The 22,319-nt window shown below is 37.4% G+C and overlaps 1 protein-coding gene across 2 annotated transcripts in view; it reads right to left on the reverse strand.

Moving 5' to 3' along the window:
* cd2ap (CD2-associated protein) overlaps positions 1 to 22,319 on the reverse strand; it is a 65,078-nt gene that overhangs the window by 38,326 nt on the left and 4,433 nt on the right. For both annotated transcript variants that reach the window (XM_084431903.1, XM_084431902.1), the window contains exons 2-4: positions 10,845 to 11,005; positions 2,647 to 2,860; positions 302 to 402 (exon numbers count right to left, since the gene is read on the reverse strand). In XM_084431903.1, coding sequence (XP_084288029.1) covers positions 302 to 402; positions 2,647 to 2,860; positions 10,845 to 11,005 — 476 coding nt within the window. The remainder of the gene's footprint in view (positions 1 to 301; positions 403 to 2,646; positions 2,861 to 10,844; positions 11,006 to 22,319) is intronic.

Raw genomic sequence — 22,319 nt, forward strand, 5'->3', positions numbered from 1 at the left:
CCAGCCTATCAGAATAGACCTTTGACTTTTTCAAAACCCACTGGTTGAGATCCACTGATATGAATGAATAAAAGAATGTTTGGGGAGAAACTTTTATTAAAACTATAAATATACTACATTTTATTATTACCCCATGAGAAAAAGCTGAGCAAATGGGTAAATGAAATACAAGCAAATGATGCTCAATTTGTGAGAAATTAAAATTAAGGAACATTTTCAGTATCATCATATCTCAAACCACATGTACAGTGTGTGATTTTTTATAAACAGAGAATATACACAAAAGACAGACGCTGCTGACCTCCTCGGTGATGTCAATGATATCTCCAACCTTCAGTTCCAGCTCGTCTTCATTCAGAGGCACATATTCAAACAGGACCCTGCACTGACGCTTCTTGGGCTCTGTAATGAAAACACATTAAGTCACTATGGATCTGGCCTGACATGCTCAGCCAATAACAGTAGACATGCAAGGGATACATTTCCCCTAGCTACCTGAAGAGGGCTCAATGAGTGACAACCAACCAAATCAAGAAGAGTCTTTATTGAACCTGAATGCACACATGTACACTCTCAAACATAAACACCACACCCTCTCCTTGAGATGATTCATGTGCCCTTTAAAAAGAAACGCTGTAAGGGGGAGAATTACAGTGCGCACAATGAACTATAGGCCTACTGTTGTTTAACAACATACCGATTGTTCGGCTGACGAAACCTCTTTCAGAAAACAAAAATCAGTAGACCAAAACTCTACAAATCAGTTTTGAAAGTTTAGAGTTGTGACAATTACAAGATCTAAGAGCTTTATACAGTGCTTGCCACTGTAAAGACTGTAAGGCTTGTCCCTCACAGCTCTGTTCCATCAGTGCTAAGTCAACATGGTGTCTAACCTGACTAAGGTCTATTACATGCCAAATTAAGAAACATTAACGGTCACTAGCTGTGAAAAGGGTGCACTTATGCAACAATTATCAGTAAGATTTTTTTTTTTTTTTTAATGCATTTATTTAGCAAGGATGTATAGACAGTAAAGACATTTATAATGGAAAAAAATAGTGTGTGGGGGGTCCAATAAACTTTCTCAAAGAATCTTGAAAAAAAAAATCTCATGGTTTGCAGAAAAATATTAGGCAGTAAATCTGTTTTCAACATTTATAATAATAAGAAATGTTTCAAATCAGCATATTAGAATGATTTCTGAAGGATCGTGTGACACTGAAAACTGGAGTGATGGCTGCTGAAAACTCAGCTTTGACATCACAGGAATAAATTACATTTTAGAATATATTAAAATAAAATAAATAGTCATTTTGAATTGCAATCATTTTTCACAATATTACAGTTTTTACTATATTTTTGATCAAAGAAATGCAGCCTTGCTGAGCATAAGAGACTTCTTTTAAAAATCGTACCGACTTCAAACTTTTGAACAGTAGTGTGTATGTTGCTAACTATTGATGAGTAAAACTACATATTTTTACATATTCCTGTGACGTCTGAATGACAATTTGCCGAATTAGTCTTAAGAAAGTGATACATTTGATGAAAAGTAAGTTATTTCATAGTTATTTTTTGTAACATTACAAATGTCTTTTCGGTCACTTTTGATCAATTTAATGCATTCTTGCTGAATAAAAGTATACATTTTTTAGAAAATTCTTACTAACACAAACTTTTGAACAGAAGTGTCCTTTGGAGTATTATGTAAATACTGTAGTATGTGAACATAGTCATCATTCATTATCATGGTATTACTATCTAATTATACTAATGCACCACAGAACCGTTTAGAAGAGGGCCCGTCTGAACACTATCTTTGCTACATTGGGCAAAAACTAAACAAAATATCCAATAATTCCTCAAGGGTACAATGCGATGTACCTGCACAGAGGAAGAGAGGAAGCGACGCGCAACTACATTCCACTGTTATCACCGTTTTAGATGATTTGTTCAGCAGAAGCCTTGAATGTAGGATGGCATCACACTCGCTGTGTTCTGTGATAATGTTCCTTTGCAGCTGGAGAGGATCAAGTGGACTTCCTCTAAAATCTGAGACAGCCGTACACTCAAGTCTCAGACAGAGGAAATGAAAACAGGCTTCATGAGCCAAAAGGAAAGCTATTGCTGCCCACTACAGGCCAAAGCTGTTATCTGCTAAACTCTTTTTGTGCTAAACTCTAATTCCAGTCAAACAAACACCAGAAACATTTAGTAACGAAAGAATTTACCATATGCGGTAAATGATATAAAAATCATATCAGCCAACGGTGACAAATTAATGATAAAAAAAGCTATTAAACAATGACACCAATAGCTAATTAACATAAAAAATGCTGTAAGCCATGACGCTAATTTCCACTAGACTGAATTAGACCACCCCAATACATTGACCATGTGGCCTTCCTCCATAGACATGTCAGTCAACCCGACGCCAGCAAACTCAAATACGTCCAAAATGATTTAAAGGTAGAGAGCGTTTCTGATTGGATACATTTTATGAAGTGTGGGCCTTCTTTTTTGCTGTTCATTGTCTAGAGCATTCACAGAGACAGGTAGTATGAACATTTTATGTTTGGTATTCTGAACAAAATAGTTTACAGCATCTTTAAGTTAAAGAAATTTGAAATTAAAATAGAAACGCACTCTTTTTTGAGGCACGGGGTTGAGAATGGGGTTGTAAGCCGAGTCCTCCGGTCGGGATGCCGTAGGTACTGATCCTCTGAACCAGGCTTGCTACATTATTTGATGGTCGCCGCTGTAATGGAGTCTCATCCTTTGCCTCCTTCACTTCTTTAGCCTCCTTTACTTCTTTAGCCTCCTTTGGCTCCTCTTTGGACTTTGGCTCCTCTTTTTTCACCTGATAAAAAATTAAAATGAAAATAAAATCACAAATAATCTTGTTGATATGAATGAATATAGGTGGGTTGTATGACCAAAATCTTACACCATGGTATAAGTAATTTTATTCCTCAGTCACAATATATCATCAAAACATCAAGAAATCCTGGAAATTAAATGAAAATACTTAAATGAATATATTAAATAATCATATGGTAAAGCCTTTTTTTTTTTAATAATCCAGTGAATAAAAACACTGCACAAAGGAAAAGGTAATTTTCTGTTTATTTGGAACCTGATGGACGTTGTCTTGTACCCTTAACAAGTCATTTCTCAGAGAGCATTGGGCCTGGTCACTGGATATCACCTGGATATCTGATTTGGTAAAACAGTTCTAGTTACACGCAAAGTTCACGTCAACGACAGCAACAGATATGAGCAGTATTTTATTTATCATCAGCTAATTTCAAAATCAAAGACCGCAATGGGGGAGAGAGCGGCATCAGCACTGGCAAGATCATTTAGTCTCATTATAAAGATGACTCTGTGTTGAACATCTGTGACTTTGTTTAATTTGTGTCAGTTTGCGATTTGGCTTGCTGAAGAGATACTCGACTACTTATCTGTGGCGATGCATGTTGCAGTAGCGCTGTCATATCTGGCTAGAACATCTTATATAGCCTATAACACGCTCTCACATGTTTATTTTTTAACATTTTGGGATGAGTAAAATTTACATATGCCGTTTCAACAACCAGATGCATTTACACTTTCAGTTAACAGTTTCGTTTGGAACGCGTCTCAGACCACCTCCTGAAGTGGTTTAAGCAATCTGATATAAATCTGTCTCAAAAGCGTTTTGGTAGGCATTTACACCTGGTGTTTTCACCATCAGATAGCTATTTGATCAGAGACAATGCATGAATGACCAGGTGTAAACAAGCCCATTGATTTGTCTCTGTATTTACACATTTTATCACTCTTAGAGGTGCAAATATATCTACCATAGTGATAGAACTTATCTACCAAGCAGTGCTGCTTTTCTTGTTTTATAGATGCTGCATTCATTCCAGTTCAGTTAGTCTTTCATTCATTCATATATAAATACTGGCAGGGTAGAGTAGTGAGATACGAGCGCTATGTGTTTACTGATGTATACGTTAGTTCATTGACAGATTGATGTTACAGCTAATGGTCATGAAAAACTTTTTTCCGGTAAACGTAGGCTTGTCCGTGATGCGTAACGTTATCTATGCAGTGTTAGGTACAACTGTCAGGGCTGAAGCACTAACATTTTACTGATCTGTTTAAAAAATAACCAGTCTGTGAGACTATGACAGTCATTAGGCACAAGAGAACAGCATTTATCTGAAATGGAAAGCTTTTATAACATTAAACACTACCCTTCTAAAGTTTGGGGTCAGTAAGAATTTTTATTTTATTTTTGGGGGAAAGAAATAAAATAAATCAATACTTTTATTCATCAAGGATGAGTTAAACTGATCAAAAGTTACAGTAAAGACATTTATAATGTTAGAAAATATTCTATTTTAAATAAATGCTGTTCTTTTGAACTTTCTATTCATCAAAGAATTTTGAAAAAAAATTGTACACAACTGTTTTCAACATTGAAAATAATAATGAATGTTTTTTTTTAGCATAAAATCATCATATTAGAATGATTTCTGAAGGGTCATGTGACACTGAAGACTGGAGTAATGATGTTGAAAATTCAGCTTTCATCTGAGGAATAAATTACATTTTAAAATATATTAAAATAGAAAATAGTCATTTTAAATTGTCATAATATTTCACAATAATATATATATATATTTTTTTTTTATCAAATAAATGCAGCCTTGGTGAGCAGAAGAGACTTCTTTTAAAAACATAAAAAATCTTACCGATCTAAAACTTTTGACCAGTAGTGCGTGTGTGTATATGTATGTAGGGGCGTGTGTGTATATGTGTGTGTGTGTGTGTGTGTGTGTGTGTGTGTGTGTGTGTGTGTGTGTGTGTGTGTGTGTGTGTGTGTATATGTATATGTATATATATATATATATATATATATATATATATATATATATATATATATATATATATATATATATATGTATATATATATATATATATATATATATATATATATATATGTGTATATATATATATATATATATATATATATATATGTATATATGTATATATATATATATATATATGAAGAGTTCAGATGTAAAAGCCTCTAAGTGCCATCTGAAATTTTCATCTAGAATGATAATTTTTATCAAGCTCGTATATTTAAGTTCAGTCATTTCACTTAAATGACAATTAATAGGTAATTTTCATTGCCATTTAAGTGAAATTACTGAACTTAAATATACTGAACTTGATAAAAATGATCATTCTAGAAGAAAATTTCAGATGGCACTTAGAGGCTTTTGCATCTGAACTCTTCATATACACACACACACACACACACACACACACACATATTCATATACATGTACATACGTGTGTGTGTGTGTGTGTGTGTGTGTATACATATATAAAAATGAATGAATGAATAAATAATGAATAAACTGAACTGAACTGCACTGGAATGAATGCAGCATCTATAAAACAAGAAAAGCAGCACCTGTAAGTTCTGTTTATTTTACCATGAACTCTTTGTTAGGTTAAAATTGGCTACTTTAACACAAGTCACACCCACGTCATATATAACTTCACAGAAACCACCAACTAGCACCTACACATACACCTTTTTCAAACACATGTAAATTCCCAAACAGCACAGCCTCCCTCACACAATCTGAAAAAGCTGGAGAGAGAGAGAGAGAGCGCGCGACAGGCGAGAAACAAAGGAGTGATAAGATCTCCAGCAAAACAGACAGACATGTTCTCACCCAAAGTTTTCAACTCATCTAGTTGAAACTTGCTCTGTGTTTTCCCCTCTGAATGAATGGTATTTCTGCAAGATCATTCTAAAAACATTTAAGGATAAGGAGGATTCTAAAGTATAGGCTAATACTTCGTACTACAACTAACAAAAAAAAAAAAAAAAAAAAACACTGACCTGGTAGATCCCATTTAAGATTCAATTCAGCACTGAATTGAGAATGCCTTTTAATTTAAATTGAATTAATTAAGTTTGCAATTAAAATGTATGGTACGGCTGTCCCGATCAAGTTTTTTATGCCCACAATCCAAGTCATTGAATATTGAGTATCTACTGCGCGCGCACACACACACACACACACACACACACACACACACACACACACACACACACACACACACACACACACACACACACACACACACACACACACACACACACACACACACACACACACACACACACACACACACACACACACACACACACACACACACACACACACACACAGGTAGATGTAACCATATGTTACAATGGCAGACATTGTGTGGTCAAAATTATGAATATAGAACTACTGATATAAACTTGAACTTGAATATGTGCCTGAATCTGTACAGTAAGCAGAATAATTGCAACAAAAAGGAAAAAAAGTAGAGATAAGGTTAAAAAACACTGACCTGGTAGATCCCATTTAAGATTCAATTCAGCACTGAATTGAGAATGCCTTTTAATTTAAATTGAATTAATTAAGTTTGCAATTAAAATGTATGGTACGGCTGTCCCGATCAAGTTTTTTATGCCCACAATCCAAGTCATTGAATATTGAGTATCTACTGCGCGCGCACACACACACACACACACACACACACACACACACACACACACACACACACACACACACACACACACACACACACACACACACACACACACACACACACACACACACACACACACACACACACACACACACACACACACACACACACACACACAGGTAGATGTAACCATATGTTACAATGGCAGACATTGTGTGGTCAAAATTATGAATATAGAACTACTGATATAAACTTGAACTTGAATATGTGCCTGAATCTGTACAGTAAGCAGAATAATTGCAACAAAAAGGAAAAAAAGTAGAGATAAGGTTAAAAAACATGACATTCATGGTGTCAGAATGCCAGTCTTTCAGTTAAGTCCGAAGCACGACATAGCCCATTGAAACGCATTATGGCAACGACGTCTCAGATATTCTGAATGGCAGATAAAAGTAAACAGTAAATAAATGACTTGAGTGATCCATTACAAAAGTGCGCATCAAATATGCTCATCACGGAAGCATGTGTGAAACGATAGAACAGACCTAACTGGTTCTCTCGCATCACGCATGCCCATTTGAGCTGCTTCTTTCCCTTTTAATGGCGGTTGGCAAACCCACTTGAAGGTGCATACCGCCACCTACTGCACGACACCAGTGTCATAGCTGACGTAAAATAAAGGTTAATAAAGGCCTTCTGAAGTGAAGTGATGCGTTCGTGTAAGAAAAATATCCATATTTAAAGGGTAACTAAACCCCTGGTCAGAGCCTGACTCCACCCACTGGCAATATTTGAAAAATGCTGGAAAAGTGGGCAGACCCCAGCGGAGATAGAGGGGACAAACCGAGGGCGGGGCTGAGTGGGGGGCGTGCACCTGAGACCCGCAGTGACGGATTAATTGACAGCTGCTGTCAGACTCTAAAATGGAGAGTGACTCACAGGGTCGCTAGACGACGTGAAGGACATGCATCTGATGAGTTTTATCGAGTTGATGTCAATAGCGCACGCTCTATAGGCATATTCATATTTTACCGCTATGTGAAAAAATCCAGCAAAATGCGCCGGCGCGTTTGTCGACCCCAGAGGATTAACTTTAGCCTAACCATAAATTGTGATTAAAATATGTATGATCACTCACATCAAGACGCCGCTGCAGTGGTTGAGTCCATGCAGGAGGAGCAGCGTTTGGCACTGCGTCGCTTTTCAGCGCGAACTGTGTGGAGAAGCCCATTTCCACCTCTATTGCGCTGTAGAAACAATCCCGCGTTAAATGCAGGTTGCACACTTGAGCTCTAGGCGGGAACTCGCGGTCTTCCAGGCCAAGTGCATGCAACCACTGGCGCCTAATTTCCAAGTCTGCTGGAAAGCTATGCAGTCCAGCAGTGCTGTTGCAACCAGCAACTATCCACCTAAACTTGGTATGGGTCATCAGCACGATGTCCTGAAGGAGCCTGAGAAGTTTCGGAACAGCGCCACCTAGTGGTGAATTTTTTTTTTTCAAATGCTTATAACTTTGGGAGTGGTCGACTTATTTTCACGAGACTCATCTAATTAGACTCCTGAAACCTTGCCGAGTCCTACGATACCAAACATGCTAGATTTCGCCTTACGGTTTGTGTAGCGTTGTGATTTAGCGCTTAAAAAACATTTGGCTATATCTTCGAAACCGCTTGTCCGATCGAGACGAAACCACCGTCAGAAGTTTGGAAACATAGGTCGATAGCTATACGCCAATGCCCAAATGCGAAAATATTGATGTTTAGGGGTAGTAAATTCCAATCAAAGTCATGTGTCAGTCATTTTTTACGTGTTTTTTCATATAAATGTCTATAACTCCGAAGCGAATTGAGATATTTTCACCAAAATCGACACACATATGTATGGGATCATTCTGAGAACACGTAAAAAAAATGGTGTGACTCAGCCTCTTGGGTGCGCTATAATAGAACAAGACATGAAATTCCCATTGACTTCAATACAGTTTTGTGAAATAAAATGCTATACTAAACAAATGCATTGGTGTAATATTACAAAACTCAGAATGTGCCATCAGCACCATCCCCTAAAGGTATTCAAAATATTTCGAAACAGCACCACCTAGTGGTCAAAAGTTATAACAACATTTCCAAAAAGGCTAATAACTTTTGAATAAATCTGGCTATTGAAATGCCACTGGTCTTAATAGATTCCTTGGGTCAAGCCGAGAACATAGATACCAAGTTTACCTTATTTCTCAGAGCTTCCTGTCCGCCATCTTGATTTTCAGTCAAAACCTACTTTTTCGAACTCCTCCTAGACCGTTTGTCCGATTTTCACCAAAATCGAATCGTATCATCTCCAGACCGTGCCGACTAAAAGTTATGGATTTCGTGTCGATAGACGAAACCGTTTTCGTATAGCGCAGCAGCAAAGTTGAGGCATGATGCTAAAAGCACTATTCAGGCTTTATCTCTGCAATGCCTTGACATATTGACACCAAACTTTGTATGTGTCATTGTCACTTCACTCTGACCACATCACATCACTTTTGTAACTGCGCCACCTATTGGTCGAAAGTGATAATCCATTAAATCATATTTTAAATGACTTTTTATATGATTTTTCAGCCATTTCATCTAAAATCCTCTTTAAATGTATTTAATTGCTCATTGTTCCAGTTGGTCTGACACCTTCAGCCATGTTGGCATATCCTGTCATCTGCTTGCGCTTGGCCCCGATAATTGCTGCTTGCAGCTATATTTTTAAGTTATATTGCTTAAACCCATTTGATATACAAATCTCCGATTATTTTGTACCTGCTTTATTTAGTCTTTAAATAACTCACTTAATATAGAACTACCATGTTTTTTGGTATATGATACCATGTTGTTTTTGGACATGACATTTTTTGAAGTACCCTGAAGTATTATTTAATACTATGGTAATCATTCAGTACTATGTAATATATATCAAGGCACTATAGCATTAAAGTGCTTTCACAATAGTATCACTGAATCTCTCCAGTGGCCTTTTCAGCTGGGTTCAGATGGACTCAGACACGGTTTGGGTTGGAGAGACAGGCGTGTGGAGCTTTCCTGTAGGCTCCGGTGCAGAATGGAGAATGCCACAGGCTGCATCCGCTCCAAACTTCCTCTCTGAGATGCTGACAAACAAATTCCTTTTTCTTACTCCCCTCTCCTCAACTAATTTGAGGTCAGCTTTCCCAACCTTTTTAAAGCTCTTGATTTTCTTATAATAAAAAATAATGAAATACATTTGAATAAATAAATAAAATAATAAGTACTACTACAGAGATTATTTTAATGATGTCTAGGTTTATTTCAAAAGAATTTATATGATGCAATGCATCCAGAGCACATGATCTACTGTAACACCCTCATGCAGAAAACAAGTCACTCCTATTTTAGATCATTGATAAAAAAATAATATCAATCATGTCTGGATTAGTATATTAAATTACAGATGTCCTAAATTAAGAACTAACTTGCTTTGGAAACTAATCCTGGCTGAATAAAATAAAAAATAAAATCTTTACTCAAAATACAAATGTTCCAAAACCCAGCAAATTTACTTTCAACACACAATAAAATAGTGCAGTTTGTGTAAAAACTTTATTTAATTCTCTTTAGGTCATTTTTTTCCCTGTAAGTGCCCTTTAAATCCTGTGCTATCTGTGATCTGTCTGGTGATTCAGTGAAACGAGCAATCAAATGAAGTGCCACGTTTAGAGAAACTGAATGAAAGAAAACCACCTTAAGACAAAACATTACCAGTAACACGTCTTCCAGACACAACGAGCCCAAGATACGATCTGACAGACGAACTAAAATGAGCTCCTACCTGCTCGCTTTCCATGGTCCTCTCCTAAAACCACCTGAGTGCCGACTATCAAATCTTTCCGGGATCAAAGTTCAGTTCAGGGAGTGAAAGATTACCTCACACCCTCCTAAAGGATCTCCACAAGGAAACCAAAGCAATCATTTCCTGCCTTTGACAACATTTGCCATTACATCCGACTTTAATGTGGGTTTCCTCAAGCTGCCTCAGAAACAACTCAAAACACTACTTAAGACTAAGAGGTACACAAATTGAAGATGAGATTATAAATGCAATGACACATGCTAAGATTTCAAACAGAATTCAAAACTTGTAATGTAATACATAAAGATAAACATTTCCTTCCTATTAACTTTAATTTTTGGCCTTGTGCTAACCACAAAGCTTTTTAACCACCATTATTTCCTTATCACCTAACTTAAAGCCAATATACTACACATTCTTAAAATTACCTTTACAAAGTTGTCCGGGAAAAGGCCTCGTTTCCCATTGAGGTCTCCTTCCATCCATCCATCCTCATCGATTCTTCGCACATTTCTGATCACGTCTCCAAGCCTGAGGGTCAACTCATCTTCGTGGAGGGCTTCGTAGTCATACTCCACCACCACCTCAACTGCAAAGAAAGGAACACACTTCAGTCAGCGTGAAACTCATGCTGTGATCAAGCATCTGATAAAAAAATATCTGTGACATGCTGCCGGAGAAGCACGGATATATAAAGGTACTTAACAAGCACTTGTACAGAACAACACAAAGGCCTCTTCACTTTAAATAGGCGTACAAGCTGATAAAGCAAAACAAATCAATCAACCAATCACCGACAGGGGGTGGGTGTTGTGAGGTTTTGCGCTCGTGCACGGCTGCACGCGAAGTTGGAGAACACGAGCGCAAAACCTCACATCACCCACCCTCTGTCGGTGATTGGCTGGAACACAATTTATTTTGGTTTTGAGTGGTTGGTGAAACCAATTGTTTTTGTGTGCAGATCTCAGAGCCTAGGCTGCCTACAGAGACGCGGTTTTTTGACGGCCTGTTTATGGGACGGGCAGCTAGCGGATCGTTAGGAAAGATTAGATGAATGTGATCATTTATGTTTGGGCCTGAAATCGCTGATACAACCTTTAAAGGAACAGCTCATCTACAAATTAAAATGATGTATTCATTTACCCCATGTGACTTGGTATGTTCTGTGAAACGCATAAGTTGAATTTCTCTAGAACATCATGGCCAGTGGCCACTTTAAAAGCACCATAAAAGTGTCATACATGTAGTCAAAAAGTTATCTGAGCTACATGAAACATTAATTTGGGGATGAACTGATCCTCTATTTGACCCATTTTGATTTTGAGTTGTAAGAGATACCAGTTAACCTACAGTGAGGAAAATAAGTATTTGAACACCCTGCTATTTTGCAAGTTCTCCTACTTAGAAATCATGGAGGGGTCTGAAATGGTCATCGTAGGTGCATGTCCACTGTGAGAGACATAATCTAAAAAAAAAATCCAGAAATCACAATGTATGATTTTTTAACTATTTATTTGTATGATACAGCTGCAAATAAGTATTTGAAAACCTGAGAAAATCAATGTTAATATTTGGTACAGTAGCCTTTGTTTGCAATTACAGAGGTCAAACATTTCCTGTAGTTTTTCACCAGGTTTGCACACACTGCAGGAGGGATTTTGGCCCACTCCTCCACACAGATCTTCTCTAGATCAGTCAGGTTTCTGGGCTGTCGCTGAGAAACACAGAGTTTGAGCTCCCTCCAAAGATTCTCTATTGGGTTTAGGTCTGGAGACTGGCTAGGCCACACCAGAACCTTGATATGCTTCTTACAGAGCTACTCCTTGGTTATCCTGGCTGTGTGCTTCGGGTCATTGTCATGTTGGAAGACCCAGCCTCGACCCATCTTCAATGCTCTAACTGAGGGAAGGAGGTTGTTCCCCAAAATCTCGCAATACATGGCCCCGGTCATCCTCTCCTTAATACAGTGCAGTCGCCCTGTCCCATGTGCAGAAAAACACCCCCAAAGCATGATGCTACCACCCCCATGCTTCACAGTAGGGATGGTGTTCTTGGGATGGTTCTCATCATTCTTCTTCCTCCAAACACGTTTAGTGGAATTATGACCAAAAAGTTCTATTTTGGTCTCATCTGACCACATGACTTTCTCCCATGACTCCTCTGGATCATCCAAATGGTCATTGGCAAACTTAAGAAGGGCCTTGACATGTGCTGGTTTAAGCAGGGGAACCTTCCGTGCCATGCATGATTTCAAACCATGACGTCTTAGTGTATTACCAACAGTAACCTTGGAAACGGTGGTCCCAGCTCTTTTCAGGTCATTGACCAGCTCCTCCCGTGTAGTTCTGGGCTGATTTCTCACCTTTCTTAGGATCATTGAGACCCCACGAGGTGAGATCTTGCATGGAGCCCCAGTCCGAGGGAGATTGACAGTCATGTTTAGCTTCTTCCATTTTCTAATGATTGCTCCAACAGTGGACATTTTTTCACCAAGCTGCTTGGAAATTTCCCCGTAGCCCTTTCCAGCCTTGTGGAGGTGTACAATTTTGTCTCTAGTGTCTTTAGACAGCTCTTTGGTCTTGGCCATGTTAGTAGTTGGATTCTTACTGATTGTATGGGGTGGACAGGTGTCTTTATGCAGCTAACGACCTCAAACAGGTGCATCTAATTTAGGATAATAAATGGAGTGGAGGTGGACATTTCAAAGGCAGACTAACAGGTCTTTGAGGGTCAGAATTCTAGCTGATAGACAGGTGTTCAAATACTTATTTGCAGCTGTATCATACAAATAAATAGTTAAAAAAGCATATATTGTGATTTCTGGATTTTTTTTTTAGATTATGTCTCTCACAGTGGACATGCACCTACGATGACAATTTCAGACCCCTCCATGATTTCCAAGTGGGAGAACTTGCAAAATAGCAGGGTGTTCAAATACTTATTTTCCTCACTGTATGATGTTTAGGATCAAGAATATGCCTGCAAAGTGTCGACACTGATGATTTGTGAAATGTATACATACAGCATTGTTTTTTATTATGACTATGATGTTTGCAAGTTAACTTAAATTTTAGGCAGCTGCACAAACCCAAAATGAAAACCTTTTTTAACGCATTTCATTATGTATGAGGGTATTTAGATACTCAGCATAAATATTTAGTTTAGTTTATAAAAAATGTGTTCTCAAGTTATTTTTTGTAATGTGTGAAAAATGAATGTTAATTTTTTTTTTTTTTTTTTACAGATTTCTGGTTAATTGTATTAAATCCAATTAGGGTAAATTTTGTGCCTCACCATAACAATCGTACTAAGATTTTTAACCCAAACACAGGGGTTAAAGCGCTATCTAAAGTTCAACATGAACTTAACTAGTCCAATATTCAAAGAGTGTCCTAATATAGTTGGTTCTGACCTTTAAAGACTGAATAAACACATTCCGCACCAAGACCAGCAAAGAACCGTGTGGAAATCTAGGCCTTGCACTTTACAGCCACCATTGTTTGACCTCTTTTTTGAGCAAAAACTTCAAAACGGCTGGGCCACGGGCCAGCAGAGCACAGCCTATAAATAAAGTTTTACTCAAATATACTAGGTATGTTAATGGGGACAATGGAACAGCAATTTAACAGCAGGAATGACCGTATCCAAGCAAAGCGGTATGGTGTCCATCAAATTTTGAGGACAAACAAAATGACGTCAGAACAATGTGCTTTTCTCCGCTACCTAATCATTACCAAGGACAGCCAGACACAAACATCTCCCAGCCATTTCCAGAGTCTTTAAAAAAAGTGTACAGAGTTAGACAATGCATTAAGAAAATCCCTAAATCTGACTGTGAAAGTTGCACGAGTCTGAGAAGAATGTGATCGGCAGCATACGCACACAGTACCTCTGTTGACAGAGGTTATTTACACAGCGATGCCAGAGATAGCAGAGACTTCTCATGGAAAACACAGGGAAGAGGTCAGCTAGTCATCCCTACCTCAGCTGGTTATGTCTAAGCACAGTATTTCTACAAACAATATGTTACAGCTGTAATCATCAAATGAAATACCACGTACAGCCCACATATTCTGAGGAATTCTTTCAGGAGCATCTGTTGAGAGAGGCGAAATAAACCGGTTCAGGCCAACATGATGATGAAGAATCTGTGAAATATGCCCCGTTCACGCTGATTTTATCGGAGTAAATGCTGGATGTCAATGTTATCGTTGGGCTGTGTAACTGGCAACAGTTTGAAAATTTGATCACAAATGAGATGCAATGCTGTTAAATAATAATAATAATAATAACAATAATAATAATAATATCTGGTTTTTTGACAAGGTTTTCTTGCTGCTAAAAACATGGCAGGTATATTGCAACAGTGAACAATACATCATATTAAGGCTGTCACAATATCAAATTTTCACTACACAATTATTGTGGCCCGAAGAATCACAATAAAGATATTATGTCCAGAAATGTAAAAATAATAAATTAAATAACGCTACTTTTGCGTTTTCTCTTTTTAATTTTATGATGGGTGGCAACCAGCATTAAGGAGCAATACAGCCACCTGCTGTTTAAATGTCAACCGGTTCTGGCGCTGGATTAGCTACAATATTATGTCAATACCTGTGTACTGTGACACCCCAACATCATATTGTTTTTTGTGAATTTTGTATATCACAATTAGCGTTGGGAATCTTAGGAACTTATCCGGTTCCGCCTAATGATTCCGGTTCTGATTCCGATTATTAAATAACTAAAAAAAAAATTTGGACAATACTTAACTCAAACAATCCTTTTTGTGTTTATTATTTGCTGTCAAATGGATTTAACAGACTGGTAATAATGTCAACAAATTTAACAGAAATTACTTTTCTGAAGGAAAATCAACATGTCTGCAGTGCTCTGGGAGAGTCTCTGGGAGACCTCTCCTGGCTTCTTGTATCTCCAGCAGTGGAGAATACCTCTCAGAAGGGGTAGAAGATGCTTGACCACACATGTAAGATCCAGACAGGAGGCACAGAACTCTCTCTCTGCATAAAGCCTATTTACTTTTAAATAGTAATTCAGCTGCATGTACTGAAACACCTACCTAAACCATGGGGACTCAACGGTGGAAAAACGATGTACACCTTTCACAATAAATCTGGTACCAGCCCTGTGACACTCAGTGGTCATTTTCCCATTACTTGCTAAAGTAAACGGAGTAAAAGTCTCTTAAAGCTGCAGTCCGCAGTTTTTCCTCTTTGTCGCCATCTCTGTTCGAAATTTGCAATTGCAGTTATTCGCGGAATTATCAACTTTATGTGCGTTGTGCCTCAGCATGGCACAGCGCGGATGAATCCAATGTTTTGAGGAGAATGTGCGGCTGCCAGTCACCGCGCCAGTGTGGATGCTGTCATTTGTAGGGCTGTAATCAACCAAAGAAAATCTTGGTCGACTGAAGTCCTGAAATTTTCTACAAAAAATCGACTAAAAATTACGTTAGGAAAAAAACCGTTTAATTAATTAGCTGCGCACTGTGCGCAGTACTTGGTAGACTTGTTGTCCACCTAAATGAATTATAAATAAACATAAAAAACTAGTAGGCTATTTGCAGTATATTAAATCGTTTTTGACCTAATTATTTTGCACTGAAATGAGTCTGACACACGAGTCTGTCGGCTCTGACAGCGTTGCATCACGTGCACCTGCGCAATATCATAGCCTATGATTTCCGAAAATAGTACTATGTTGTCAACTAGTGATATCACAAGAACTTTTGAGGAATATGCAACATAATTTAGACAATTGTTTTTGTCATATGTATTATAATAACTGACAGACACTATCATTTCAGCCGCTCTGTGGAGCTCAGCTTTGCGGCTGAGACACGAATAGACTATTAACTTTTAAATAAATGCTGCCACACTGCCGATGTCTTTGTTGACATGGTAGAAGAGGACTGACTGAATATGAATTAAACGCTCTCACAATTAAATAAATAATATTCAGAAAACCTTCTAGTAGCCTACTTTCTTCAATCTGTCTCTCTTCTCCAGTGGGTTGGGCTAATCCAAAAGAAGTGAAAACAAGGGGGGTGTTCTGAAGACAGACTGTTACCTGTGAAACAGGGGTGCTCTGAAAACACCCCCATTAGCAATTAGTGCTTTCCACCTGATAAAATGAACGCGGCAAAAAAATCGACCAATCAGAATTTTGGTCGAGCCAGAACGTATCGACCAAATAATCGACTAATCGACTGGGAGATAACAGCCCTAGTTACTTGCAATCACAGATTCTACTTTTTGGGAGTATGACCAACATAATAATTTTCACCGGAAAATGTCGTCTGAACAAGTAGCCTAAGTAATATCCATTTTTGTTCTGACCAACTAAGAGGAAAAAAGCATTGCAGTAAATCGTGCCGATTAAATCTAATGATCGCTTATCATATCACGTCAAACCGTGCAAATTACACTTTGTTCTCAAATTGTTAATGTTAACAACATCAGCATTGCATGACTACATTTAATGCCCTTCCGATATTTGTCCTTGTTTTCGCATGGGCCGGTTGCAGTCTCTTTTTTTCTCCGGTGAATCTCCAGTTGTCACTGGTGATTGTCGTTTGAACCTTTCTGGATTCGCCATCAAATTGAAAAGTTTAGGGAGAAAAGGCTATAAATTTCCACCACCAACATCCTCACACACAATATAGCCTTCTATCAGAGACACCTTCTTTATGTGTACAGATGTGACGTAATGACGCAAAGACATGCTCGAATTTCCCGTGGAAAACCACCAGTAACACTGGAATTAAAAACATTATTACAAGCTTACCATTTTGAATCGAGCTAAGGCAAGCAGATAGTTTTGAACACTGGCTGATTATGTACTTGCTCAACAATTTATTTGGGATAATTTTGAACCCAAAAAAAGCTACGGACAGCAGCTTTAAGTTCCAGGAGGGGTTGTGGCACATTGCGTGGTTTCCGCACCATGTTTACCATCTAAAACGTAATGTACCAACAAAAACATAGAGTGTACCATTTGTCATTTTAGGTTTCAGAAGGGTGCTCGCAAGCGCCCCTTTTGCTGTCAAAATGGGAACTCTATACGCACTTTTGCCGAGCACGCACTGGTGCGAGCTCCACAGCAGGCACAACATCACTCCAGAACCGTTTTCGGAACCAAAACTTCTGAATTTCTCTCGACTCCCAACCTTAATCATGATGTATTTATCATGATGACGTGACATTTTAATCTAGTTGTTAGTTTGTATGGCTACCACCTTGGCCAGGTCTCTCTCAATGGGAATTTCATGGTAAAATAATGATTAAAATAAAATAGAAATAAAATAAAAAGATTATAAACAAACTTTTTATTTATTTATTATATTGCAGTATATGGGTAGAGATAAATCAAAAGCTGACATCCACAAAGGGCTTTGATTCTGGAGATTTTATGGCCAAACTGCCAAATGCGATCCCGGCATCAGACCCTAGTAACATTTCCAGGATAGGGAAAGTATACTCGCAATGTGTGAATTAATAAAATCCCAAGTTTTCCATATTTTAATATTTCAAATATTTCAGACCATTTCAAAAGAGGCAGGTCACACAAGGTCAAGCACCTTACAGCTCTCTGGGAAGTTTAAACAATAGATAACCAAGTACACGCAACCCAAGCCTTTTTGAGCGAACGCCAATCCATGTGCTGCTATCTTTCCTCTTAGATGGATCTGTTTTTTGCACTTTGTGAAGGCTGGCTGTCTCACAGTCATTGTCTCATCCGCTTCTTGTTGGTGTATTTTGAAGAAGACAAAGTTACATATAATGTCAAACCACCATAAATTGTAGGCTAGATGGTTTTGCTTCTAATTTAGTCTCGAGTCTGTTTCCAAATCAAAAAAAGGAAAGAAAAATAGGAAGAAGAACTTCCAAATTAACTCACTCCAAAGGCTTCATCGGTGTGTCACTAGACACATGCATCCTTTATTTTGTATGCAGGTCAGTGCAAATATAACAGAAATGCAGAGACTAACTGAGGTCAACTGAAAGTGTCTAGTAAAACAGCATGGCTGCTTTGTGTAGTAGCTCATGTATCCCATGTTGTAAGGACAGTTTGCTGACTTAGCCTCTCTGTTTTCGCCTCCCGAAGCATCCTGATCTAGAGCAGAGCTTTGCAGAAATTGTCATAATGACAAGGCAAGGCACGAATCCAGAGTACGACTCTGCTTTCATTTGCTCTTATTCCCTCTGCAGCCATTCAGAAAGGAAAACAGATTAGGTCATTTACTTCTCTGCTTTCTTATTGCCAAAATGTTTTAAAGCTTTACTCAAAATGCTATTAACAGTTGCCAGTTTGTGAATAACTGCATGAATAAGCCAGGCCACTGAAATTAAACAAAAAAACTGAAGACAGTAGAAAATAACTTAGGTCTTGAGTCCAAGAAATGATGCCTTAATAATTACTTAAGTTTGAGCCAACAAATACAATCTTTGAAATTATCTCTCAAACTAATTTCCATAGGTGGAGCTGAAGTAAGCGGACCCTTGTTTAGTCTAAACTTTGGGAACCGTTACAGATCATAGATGGATCAAAGAGCTGAGAAACACACACAAGCACTATAATGCTTTCAGTGTAGGGTTGCAAAGGGGCGGAAAATTTCTGGTAAATTTCCGGAAAGTTTCCAGTAAATTTCCATGGGAAGTTAAGCTGGGGAATTTTGGAAATATTCATTACCACGGCAACCACTTGCGCGTCCACTCTGAAAGTAACTGTACACATAAGAGACGGATAGATACATTATTTAAGGTTATTTCTATTCGTTAGAATATTGATATATGAACTTGTTGTCAAGTAAGCCCCGTTGCGAGCAAGAGCAAAGGCTCTCTAAACTTTCAGTGTGCTGCACTGCTCTAGTTGACTTCTGCGCCTTCCCCCCCGAAAATATCACGTTAATTTTGAAAACATAATTCCTTTTGTGGATCCTCTTGGTCTTTCTTCATGTTCCTTTGACAAATATCAGTGTCTCAGTCTCACGCACGCTGCACGTGAGTTAACCACGCCTACTTATTTACATGTTGCGGTATACACGGAATAAAAAAATCTGTTACGGTTGACATTTTCTTCCGCGGTAACGATATATACCGTCATACCGCCCAGCCCTACTTATGTGGTAAATAGTTATGCTAGCTTATTTAGCATCTAACTTATCAGCTTACTATCTACTAGATGAATACATTTGTATGTGATATTTGCAATTTAAACATTTAATAAATATATTTCCCCATAATATCATCAAAACTTACTTCACTTTGTTTAGTCCACAGGCTCAAATGTGTGCCTTCAATAGTCTTGTGCTTTGGGCTTCTGTACATGTGATGGAGGCATGCACAGTGCCAGTAGGGGGTGTGGTCTCAATAGCCATGCAGTAAGCAGTGTACTATGTGCATGTGATTGAGGAATGGCATGGATATTCAAGTGTATTTGAATGGCATCTGTTTGTTTTAGTCAAGATTATGCTAAAATATACTTTCCTCAACTATATTTAAGTTCCCTATGAAGAGCCAACCTTCAAATTTGAAAATTCCCAGTTTATTCCCGTTTATTCCCATAAATTCCTGTTAATTCCCTTAAATTCCCATTAATTCCCAATGGAAAGTTTCCATCTTTGAAAATTCCCAGAATTTTGCAACCCTATTTCAGTGTTCTTGCCATCTTAAAGTAATAGTGGAATTATGTGGAATTAATGAAAATGTCAATAGTATCATCATCTGTAATAAAGAATCTTCAAGTATTTGAGTTCCATGAAAAATAACTGGAATTGGTTTGGAATAAGTTTGGAGGTTTCGAATAAGTAGTATACAATGACAAAAAAAAAAAATTCTGGGCGAACTTTTCCTTTATATTACGGCCAGACGTGTAAACATTTTAATGACGACTTTGCCATTAAAAAGGAGAAAGCATGTCTAAAGGTCCATACATTTAAAAGTTTTCGGTCAGTATTAAATAATTAATACTTTTATTCAGCAAGGATGCATTAAATTGATCAAAAGTGACAGTAAAGACTTCTTACAAAAAAAATCTATTTCAAATAAATGCTGTTCTTTTGAACTGTCTATTCATCAAAGAATTGCACATAAAATATCATGGTTTCCACAAAAATATGAACCAGACAACTAGCTATTTTCAACATTGTTAATTATAAGAATTGTTTCCTGCATCAAATCAGCATATTAGGATGATTTCTGAAGGATCATCATAACACAGAAGAGGAGCATGTCACAAAAATGTACCGAAACTCAGCATATAGGCAAGGCAACTTGCCTCGCAGATATGAGAAATGTAGAAACCTTGAAATGTATACTTTTAAACAAACCAATTCAAATAAAAAACAAATACTCTCTGATTATGTGATCTGCATGAAAGTTGCATTTTTCTCTAAAGGCATATCCACTATACTTTGTATATTTTTTACATTAAGATACATTCCCATGTGATATGATCTGAAAGCAAAACAACTACACTTTTAACATCAGTCAAATCAAGCATTTTTTTTAAATACATTTTAACAGGTAATTAATTTAGAACTAAAAGTCTAAAACGTGGTAACCATCTACGAATGAAAATGCATTTGTCATTTTAACAGAACTTATGGGTTGTGATGCTTGAGACGTTGGTCATTCAGTATTGCGGGGGGGGGGGGGGGGGGGGGGGGGACTGATAAAATAATACTACTACTACTAATTCTACTACTAATGACAATATAAACAGAGGTGCACATAACTTTTTTGGTCTGGTTCTCATGGTTATATAGCTTTATAGCATGGTCACAAATTATACCGTCATACCGCTCAGCCCTAATTAGGCCTATATTAAAACCTCATTATGGTTTTGTATTCCCCCCAGTATATAGCCTATTAATATAAACGTGCGATTAGTCGAATAATGGCTTAAATGAATGACCACTAGTTGACTAGACACATTTTTAGTTGGGGGCAGCCCTAAAACACAGTCGCTCATGGTTTACGTGAACGTAAACAACTGGGAAAGAAAACAGATGCGTATCATTATATTGGATCAGTGCATTCGGTCTTAAAGTGACAACAGCCTAATATTCCTGATGCTGTCTGTGACAATGTTAATCAAACAACAAAATACAAAGAGAAAATCACTTTTGTAGTTGTAACAAATATACATTTTATTTAATTTATACAGTGAAGAACATGCAGTGCTATTTCACATTTGACTATTCAATTTCTGTACCTTAATACTATTAGACTTACCTGACAAACATAAAGCACTGTTTATTTCGTTTTTATCTTTGTTCTATTGTATTTATCTGTGCTTGTAATTTGTTTGTTAGCCTATTTTCTATGCAGATTCACTCCCCTACAAAATCACCCCAATCATTCTAGAATTATAAATTTTTTTCCCCAAACAGAGCTATTTGAGTCATCTGGTGATATTTATCATTTATCATATAAATCATAATGATATATATATTGCAGAAAACAAAATATCACTATGTCAGGGTTTTTTTTTTCGATATTGTCCAGCCCTAGTAACTTCATTACTTATCTATATTATGAAAAATGTTGACTACAACGCTTAGGCCTGAAAGTCAGTCCATGCCTTGAGCTGGCATGTATGCTGTTTTTTTTTTTAGTTTAACAAATGTTTTCAACATTGTCTGTAGAACCTCTCATCCGACCTATGTTAAATAAATAAATAAATAAATAAAAACTGGGGTTGGTTACTTAACATTCATGTCAGTACAAATAGGAAGCTCTTGGACCAGATTTTCTGCCTATAGTCAAAAGTCTAATTATGCAAGACTAATTAGCAACAGAATAATGACTTCCCAGCTCTAAATGTAAATTCCTGCTGAAAACATTCTTGATACTGAACATAAATGAAATGTGCAG

The sequence above is a fragment of the Rutilus rutilus genome (genome assembly GCF_951802725.1).
Source record: "Rutilus rutilus genome assembly, chromosome: 15".
Lineage (NCBI taxonomy): Eukaryota > Metazoa > Chordata > Actinopteri > Cypriniformes > Leuciscidae > Rutilus > Rutilus rutilus.